Source organism: Vulpes lagopus, chromosome 2 (assembly GCF_018345385.1).
Source record: "Vulpes lagopus strain Blue_001 chromosome 2, ASM1834538v1, whole genome shotgun sequence".
Classification (NCBI taxonomy): domain Eukaryota; kingdom Metazoa; phylum Chordata; class Mammalia; order Carnivora; family Canidae; genus Vulpes; species Vulpes lagopus.
Genome location: NC_054825.1, coordinates 158,454,036 through 158,463,321, shown reverse-complemented (window position 1 = coordinate 158,463,321; position 9,286 = coordinate 158,454,036). Strand labels below are relative to the sequence as shown.

The window sequence follows — 9,286 nt, the reverse complement described above, 5'->3', positions numbered from 1 at the left end:
ATCTTTAGCTTGTGTCTGCAGTGAGGACAGTCTTGTGGGTGCTGCATCGTCAGCCTGTGAAGTCTGTGCTAACTCTGGGTGGGTTGTGTCAGAATTGCATTGGAGCTCGGAAGCAGACCCTTCCTCAGCTGAACTCTCAGATTAGACCCCAGCCTTGGCTGACACCATGTTGGTGGTGGTGGGGCTTCAAATGGTTTTCTGGAAAGGGACTGGGCTTCTGACACAGAGCTGGGTTCCAACTCCTGCACCTGCCTCTTTTATGTCTATGTCTTTGCACAAGGGAATCTGCCCTGCTGCCCCTCACTTTACATATTTCCAGTGAATCTTCCCCTGGCACTCTAATTTTACCAAATATGATTTGGCAGGAAGCACACTGGTTCACCTGTACCATGAAGTCAGCAAGTTGGTAAAAATGTAGGTAAACCGGGATTTACATTTTTAAGTTGCAGAGACACATTTTGCTATCTAGAGACAAATCAGTGAGGGTGGTGGAAAAGAATGGAAAGTTGCCATTTCAGATCTTCTGATAATTTCATTTCTTGGCTAAGTAAGAGCCTGTGAGTCACACACAGCTTTCCCAGCAGACAAAAACGATTGTGGGTGTAGACACCATGGCTTCACCAAAATCACTGCAAATCCTGAAGAACGTGGCACTGTGCCCACGCATGATGGTTCTTCAAGCATGGTGCTGACACACGTGTACCTCATGACAGGGACCTCTGGTCATGGAATGAGGTCTAATGATTAATAGTGTTGCTCTGCAACCATAGGTCCAAGCAGTTCTGGAGAGGTCTGTGCCAGCTTCTCAGTGCTATTTACTGGTCAACGTGAGAAGGATGATTCACACTGGGTCCTGTGAGACCCTCCAGAGGCCTCTGCCACTGGGACGGCCAACATGCCTGTCATGGAATAGGAAACCCCAGCCAAACACCCATTTTGGGTTTCCTTGTTCTGAGACACTTTGTGAACATGCTGGTGACCCTCTGACCCAGGAGAGAAAGTCCATCTAGGCAGCTGAGAGGAGAGAAATCCTTTTTTTGTCTGGGATGCACACTCTCGTTGTAATGCTCTACAGCTTCTATATTGTATCCTTCCCCTACAACACACAACATGTGGGTTCTATCAGTCTGCTTTAGCAACTGAACCTCATGGCATAGTTAGTAAAAGAACTATTTGGTGGGATACCTGGCTGGCTCAGTCAGTAGAGCATAGGACTCTTGATCTCAGGGTTGTGAGTTTGAGCGCCATGATGGGCACTGAATTTACTTATAAAAAAAAAAGAAAGGGATGCCTGGGTGGCTCAGCGGTTGGGAGTCTGCCTTTGGCTCAGGTTGTGATCCTTGATCCATGGATCGAGTCCCTCATCAGGCTCCCTGCATGGAGCCTGCTTCTCCCCCTGCCTATGTCTCTGCCTCTGTCTCTCTCTCTCTCTCTCATGAATAAATAAATAGAATCTTAAAAAATAAAAAAGAAGAAGAAGAACTATTTGGCTATAGTCCTTAGCTCTTAAGACAGTGGGGAAATGTTTAGCAACCTGAGTATCCAGGATTTTCCAATATTTTCAACAGTGAGGTACCTTTATCTCCTCTTAGGAACTCTTCAGGCTCAAGCCTTGGGCATCTGGGGGGAGGGGGAGTCACACATTTGATGCCTGAAATCTGCGACAGATGAGGATTTTCTGTGAGCCAAGTCTTTAAAGCCAAGCGTGCAAAGAGTATGTTGCAATCGGCAGCATGAACAACATTTTCAGAAAGCGGCATGGAAGGAGGAACTGAAAAGTCTGAGAAAAATCATTACTTCGACACTGTGGATTCAGGGCAAGGCCATGGCCACCCCAGCTCCTCGCCCACCCGTGGACTGCAGAACTGAAAGTAGGCGTTGGACAGGCAGAAAGTGACGTGCTGCCATGATTTCCCAACTACTCCCACTCCTCTGTCTCAGTAAGTGTCACAGGGCACACATTGGGACCACAGAAAACAACAGAATTGGTAAGAGGTTTGGTATTGCTTCTCGGCCTCTTGGCTAAGATCAAGTGGGGTAAGAGATTTGGACTGGGGATGGAAAGAGAAAATAAAACATCAGCTTTGGTTTATCTTGCTGAGTGCAATGCATATGCTACATAATGTAAGCCGGTGCTTTACAAATTTCGATTAGTCTTGTTCCAAGTTCAGGGTTTCTGCTGAATGCCTTTGCTACCTGTACTTTATTGGCTTAATGTGTTTTGTTTTTAATATAGACTCAACCTTTTTTCCTTAAAGAAAAGTGCTTACAATAGAAAAAATCTTGATACTATCAGCAAAAACCTTGATACTATCAGAAAAATCCAGGTCAAATACAAGGACTATAAAGTAAATTCAGTGATAAGGAAACAATGTTAGGATATTGTAACTATACACTGGTCCTCATCAAGCTTCTGAGCCTGAGACCTGCTAGTTCTTTGCTCTAAAGGCAATAAGCCACGATCCACATATATCAGAGGCTAGCTTCAAGGAAGTTTCCTTGGTGATATAATCAGCTCTACTGGACTGCATACTGCATGCAATCATATAGTGCTTTTTTTTTTTTTTTTAAAGATTATTTATTTGAGGGACACCTGGGTAGCTCATTCGGTTGAGCATCTGCCTTTGGCTCAAGTCATGATCCCGGAGTCCTGGGATTGAGCCCCACACTGGGCTCCCTGCTCGGTGGGAGTCTGCCTCTCCCTCTCCATCTGCCTTTCCCCCCACTCATGCTCTCTCTCACATTCTCTCTTTTTATTTATTTGAGATAGAGAGAGTGGATGCACACAGAAGGGTGAGGGTGAGGGACAGGGGGAGAGGGAGAGAGAGAATCTCAAGCAGACTCCATTCTGAGCGCAGAGCCCCAGGCAGGGTTCCATCCCACAACCCTGAGATCACGACCTGAGTGGACACCAAGAGTTGGATGCTTAACTCTGTCACCCAGGCACCCCCATGTAACGCTCTGATTGTCCTTTCTTCCACCTAAAATCATCACACATAAAACTGATGGGATGTGTTCTACATTTGGGAAATATCACTCTGATCTGCCCCCCCCTTAAAAAAGAAAAACCCTGCAAGAGAGAATGAGGTACATTTTTATAGATCAGGCATCAAATTTGAGTCTGCAAAGTGAGCGAGTTGCCTCAGATTGCACAGGTGGTAAGGAAGCCAGATCTCAACCCAGAACCGCTCAGCTCCAAAAATGTTTCCACTCAGCCATGATGTCAAATTAAGAGGAACACACACGTGGGGTCTGTGGTATGCAGCACCTTAGGCATGTCTGAAAGGACTTCGGAAAAAGCCTGAGGAGGTAGAGTGGTTCCGAATGTCCCTGGTTATGGAGCTAGAACTGTACCTCAGAATAAACTGGTTTCCGGACACCAACAAAGCTTGTTATTCAGAAAAAGTTAGGGGAGGAGGACCCTCCTCTGCATGGTCCTCTGCACTCAGCTTCCTGCTACCACTACAGTTCTCTGATCCCCAGGCTCCAGGCTCCTCCCTGGAGCACCCCTACCGTCAAAGACTCACCTTGGGAGGACACACCTGTTTGTATGCGAGAGAACGCAGGGATGTGATGAACACAGCATAGTTCTGAGGATTCCAATCCTGCACACAGTCCTTGTGGGGCCTTGAGGAATACACGTCCATGGTTACAAGTTCCCTCATCTTTCACAGTTACCTTCAAAATCAGGTTCAAGCACACATGATCAGTCGATGCTCAAAAAATGATCTTTTTATGTTCCTAATTCCTTACTTCATTCACTCTCCTCTGCCTGATTTAGACACTGATTCTACCAGCATCCCTTCCAGAGATCCTCCCAAGCAACTTGTATGAAATTTTCATTTCTTTTTATGGCTGAGTACAATTCAGTTTTATGTATGGATCATGTTTTGTTTACCCACCCACCTATTGGTGGACACCTGGCTTGTTTCTACCTTTCAAATGTTCCTGATCTTCCTCACGTCAATGAGATCAACCTTTTCTTTGTCGTGTTTGTCTTTGAGAGACAATGAGTCTCTCCTAGTGGACTTCCTGTTGCTCCCCTAAGTTACCAGGCCCCTGAGCAGCTGCCCTGCTGAAGACGGAGATGAGATCAGATGAGATGTCCTAGGGTCTGGAATGTATGACCAATCCAATCTAACCTGAGGGTGTGTCCACTGATCTACCGAGCTGTGCAAAGCCCTCAACCCACTTTTTCAACATCCCTGACATAAATTCTGTACTCATTAATCAATAAGCTTTTTTCCTCTCTTTCTCTCTGGCCTCCTGATAACCTCTGTTCCACATTCTATCTCCATGGAGTTGCCTATTCTAGGTACTTCAGGTAAGTGGAGTCATAAATATTTGTCCTTTTATGTTTGGCTAATTTCACACAGAATAATGTTTTCCAACTCCACTCATGCTGTAGCATTTATCAGAATTCCACTTCTTTCTATAGAAGAATAGTATTCCTCTGTTGTACAGACCACATATCTGTTCTATATCCATTTATCCTTTGGCGGATGCTTGGGTCTTTTCACCATTTGGCTATTTATCACTTTCCTTTTTTTATTTTTATTTTTTTAATAATAAATTTATTTTTTATTGGTGTTCAATTTGCCAACATACAGAATAACACCCAGTGCTCATCCCGTCAAGTGCCCCCCTCAGTTATCACTTTCCTTTTGCAAACCGTGCAACGTAATATTTTGGAGTGCCCATGGAATTTTAGCACAAAGGCCTGGGAACTTTCCCCTTTTCACTACTAAGACACAAAACTGTTCCATTAACATAGGCAAAAAGGAAAAAGAGTAAACAAATCTCTTAGAAACACAGGTCCAAACAGTATCTGCTGAGTTAGAACAATCTCTCTCTTCCAATAAATTCTGTAAGCAGGCTTGATGTTATTTTTAAAGAGATCTTAGAACTCAGGCAAAACTGTATATACCACATTTGGGCATTAATGGCAGGATGCCTGTGATGGTCAGAAATGCACATAACTACTGTCACTTGCAAGTTTTTTCTACACCAACATATTCCAAATATCTATGATGCAATCTTGAGAAATGTTTATCTAGGCTTGGTTACTCAGCTGAATACTTGTATCACCTGGGAGATTTCAAAAGTTTGGTGCCTGAGTTCAATCCAAGTGATTCTGACTCAAGGCTTTTGTGGTTTGGTCTGTGCCCTGGGATCTTAACAGTCTCCACACCAAGGAGAGCACAATGTGCGGCCAAGGCTAAGAACACCTGAGTTGGAGTACCTCACAGATGCACCTGTGTGGGGGGCAAGGAAGGAAGGTATGTTTTCTCCTTTCTGGAATATCCATGTGGATTCTTTGAGGCTTGTTTCAGAGGACCAAGTGGTAAACTCTGTCCTGTTGGAGTATACAGGGATGAAAAGAGATCATGGAAAAGATGGGATCAGAAAGCCCTCAGATTAAAGGCTGAGGTTGACTTAACTAGCCTTTTCCAGGGACAGAGCTGGATCCGTCTCTGAGCCAAACCTTACTCACAAGAGGACATGGGTGACCTGGGGAGCTGTGAAAACAGCTGGCCTGGTGGGATGAGAATGGGGAAGTTATGGTGAGGTTGCCTCTTTTCACATCCTTATAAAAGCTGAGCTGTGTTTACACAGGCCATCTCGTCAGCCGATCAGTGAGCATTCGCTGAGGTCCTACTATCTGCCACGACCTGAGTGGATGCTGGGGATGCTGAGGTGAAGAACAAGACTCCCTGGCTTCCACCTCCTCACAGGTAGTGATATCCTGCATCTTCCGTGGTATTAGGTCCATAAACTCCCACGAGTTCTCTTAGTTACAAACAATATCCATCTTAATTTGTTACTCAAAGCACAGAGCAGCCTTCGGCACGGGGGTTCTTCTGGCCTCGATGAGACAATCAGCAGAACTTCTCGTCCACTCAGAATCACAAACAGCTTCAGAGGTGGGCTAAGGTCACATTCAAGCCTCGTGCTCCCCTATCTTTCTCATGGTTCTTACCTCCCATTCCTCCTCTGTGGGGTGAGGTGGGGGGGTCCCCAACTATAACACCAGATTGAAAGAAATGCAAGATTAAGAGAAGTTCAGGCAGAATAGAAACTGAGAAAAGAGGGGTTTGTGGATCATCTGTGGAACCAGGACCAGTCCTGGGGCCATGTGAGGTGAGGGACACACAGGAGACCTTACTGGAGAAATGGGGCAGGAGCTGAGAGCACAGCTGCAGCCACAGTCCAGTGAGGGGAAGTAAGAACCCAGGTGCATGATCTCCAGGGTCTGTTCTCAGCAGCAGCGCCCCCCCCCCGGGAGACCCCTTAGGATGGGGCTCCAGGCGGGTGCTCGTGTCTCATGGATGATTCTCTCACAAGGCTGTGTGTTGGCCAAAGTAGCTGGATGACTGATGGTGAGTTCCTTCAGTTAGACCCTCTCTCTCCTTCACTCCAAACTCCCCATGTCCCTTCTCTTTCCTTAAAGGGACTTCCTGAGAGCAGCTCAGGGCACCAAATCCCATCCCCAAATCTGCTTCCTTCCAGAGACCCTTCCCAAGCCCTCCCTCAGTGCCTGGCCCAGCTGGATGATGCCTCCCAAGAGCAATGTGACACTGCAATGCCACACTTCCACCAATGATACCAACTTTGTTCTCAGAAAGGGAAATGTTCCTGTGGAGTTCCCACAATCACCAGATTCCACAGAGGGCATGGCTCGTTTTCTCCTCACTGACCTACAAGCCAGCAGCGCTGGACCATACACCTGCGAATACTACAGATGAGAGCCCCCGCAAATAAGTTCACAGCCCAGTGACGTCCTCCTCCTGCTGGTGACAGGTGAGGAGGGTGCTTTGGAGTGACAGGAGCAGGTGTGGGGGAGGAACCCCAGGGAGGCGGGGGGGGGGGGGCGGGGGGCGGCAAGGGGAGATGGAGAAACACAGCAGCAGAACGACTTGGCTGGGCTTCCCCCAGGGCTTGTAGTCAGAGTCAGAAGAGGGTGAGACCAGGGATCTGTCATCTCTCCTGCTTGGTGGGACCCCTGCCAGGAGAACAGGGTGGGTGGGGGATCTCAGGCTTCTCCCCGTGACCTTGGAGCCCTCTTCTCTTCCAGGAGAGTTCCCTAAACCTTTCCTCCAAGCCCACCAAAGAGGTGTGGTGACCGCAGGAGAAGCCGTGACCCTGCAGTGTCAGAGGCCAGACAATATTTTCATGCCTATAAAGTTCGCTCTGCTGAAGGCGGGAGCAGCAGAGCCCATACGGGTCCAGGATCCAGCAGGGAAGGAGACAGACTTCTCCCTCAGGAGTGTGACAGTCAGTGATGCCGGGAACTACAGCTGCGTGTACTTCCAGATAGGGGCCCCTTTCTTGACCTCACAGCCTAGCAATTTTCTGGAGATCCAGGTGAGAGGTAGGTTTTGCATGATTCTTAGGACATTTTAAAGTTTTAATTAATTGATTAGTTTCTTTTTATTTTGGCTATTTTATTTGTTTTCTCTGGTTCTGTTGACCTATATTGACTCATCACATTGCATCCGTTTCAGGTGTACAACATATATATATATTTTTAACTGGAGAGCATTTCTTCTGTTATTTTCCAATTTCTGTTTCTCCTTTGTTTTCACGGTCATCTCCTTTTTAAGTCTTCCTTTCCTACTTTCTAGTCTTCAGCCTTTGTTGTTTGGCCTTCTTGGATAACATCTCAAGTCGTTCCTCCAAACGATCCGTCCCGCCACCACCAGGGCCCCTTCTGCCACCTGTGTGTCATCCCGGTGATGGCAACGTCATGGCAGTACCTTTGTCATTCTTAGAACGTGGTGCTTCCCCACTTGCCTGCTTTTGTGGCACAGATGTGGTGTCTTCTAAACTGATCTTCTGTGTTTGGCAGAACGTTACTTCACTGGAGGCCATGCCATGCTTCCTGGGTGTTTTAAGTGTTTGTGTGTGTGCCATGGTCCGCAAACATCCTGTAGTTAACAAGCAAGGTCTGGGTGGGCAGCCCTGAGAGGTGCAGAGGGCATCACGGGGGTCTCCCTGCAGACTCTGCCTCCAGGGAGCATTGCTGCTGATGGTCTCGGACAGGAGCTCTGCACTCATGGCATGTGTGGGTTGGAAGATGCAAATGCGGGTCCTCTCTAGGAACCAGGGCCAATGCCGAGCCCTGGCTCTTCTTGGGTGAAGCTGAAATGAAATGCATGGAGGTCCTGATGCTCAGCCTCTAAGCTTGAGTCTCCTTGAGCTCCCTGGCTGCAGTAAGTCTTGGCAGGAGGAGGGGAGCAGACGCAGCCACTGAGGTATTTCAGCGCTCTGTGCAGCAACTTGGGTTGTGGGGGTTCCTCCTAAGCCTGATTCCTACCACAAGGAGGGAGAAGGGGAAATGGCAGTGTGGGAGGGTGGAAATGAGATGAAGAGCAAAGAAACACAAGAAGAGAGGTAAAGCAGAGAGAACACAGAGGGAAGAAGGCAAAGGAAGACCCCACTACAACTCTCCTGAAGTCTCACGTTGTGTTTTCAGTGATCCCGATGTCAGGGAAGGTACAGCTGACCACTGGCCAGGAAATACAAGCAGGTGCAGAGAGTCACACTGGGCAGATCCACTTGAGAAGGAAGGATGCTCCTCTCCTGGCTGGTGCTCATCCTCTTCTCTCTCCCAGCTCCTCCAGGTGCCACGTCGGGGGATTACACCACGTCGGGGGATTACACCACGGACAACCTCATCCGCCTGGGTCTGGCTGCCATAATTGTGGTGATTATGGGGGCTTTCCTGGTGGAAGCCTGGTGCAGCCAGAAGGAGCCTCCACGTGGATCCGTGTAGAACAGCTGAGTGCTTCTCTTGTTCATGGGTGGTATAGCGGCACGGGGTTCTCGAAACACCAAACTCTGCTGGGGGGACTTCTTGTGTTTCTCAACATGGATACAAATGGCATTTTTGGTGGGGTATTTCTTCACCTTATGGGACTGTCCTGTTCATTGTGGGAACATTTAGCACGCTTTCTCTTTCCCATGAAGAAGCCCTAATTATTGTGGGAGAAGATAACAAGCAAGGACTACTGTACTTTTTCCAACACCCCTAGATGTGGAGGATGGGAGTGGGGCGGTTTTCCCTCGTGGAGAGCCTGTGTTTGGAGGCCAGGGAAATAATATTCTTCCCCTTCCTCCCTCTTCTGACCTCATGTCTATACTACTCATGTGCCCCTGGCTGCCTAGGGAATGATGAGTGTTGATGGAGAGACCTGCTGATTCTTAATTGTCCTGTGGAACCTGCATTCTTAGTTTTATGAAGAACCGCTCGAGGACAAGAGGGTTCCCTCTTGCTGTAGCTTCA

General features: G+C 47.7%; 1 protein-coding gene across 1 annotated transcript; it reads left to right on the top strand.

The window, feature by feature from the left end:
• The first annotated feature begins 1,758 nt into the window (after positions 1–1,758).
• LOC121478660 (T-cell-interacting, activating receptor on myeloid cells protein 1-like) lies at positions 1,759–9,065 on the top strand. The gene is given in 6 exon segments (XM_041733823.1): positions 1,759–1,817; positions 5,704–5,735; positions 5,832–5,924; positions 6,511–6,801; positions 7,076–7,372; positions 8,616–9,065. Coding segments are annotated over 6 exon segments (933 nt in total). The 3' UTR covers positions 8,777–9,065.
• The last annotated feature ends 221 nt before the right edge of the window (positions 9,066–9,286 follow it).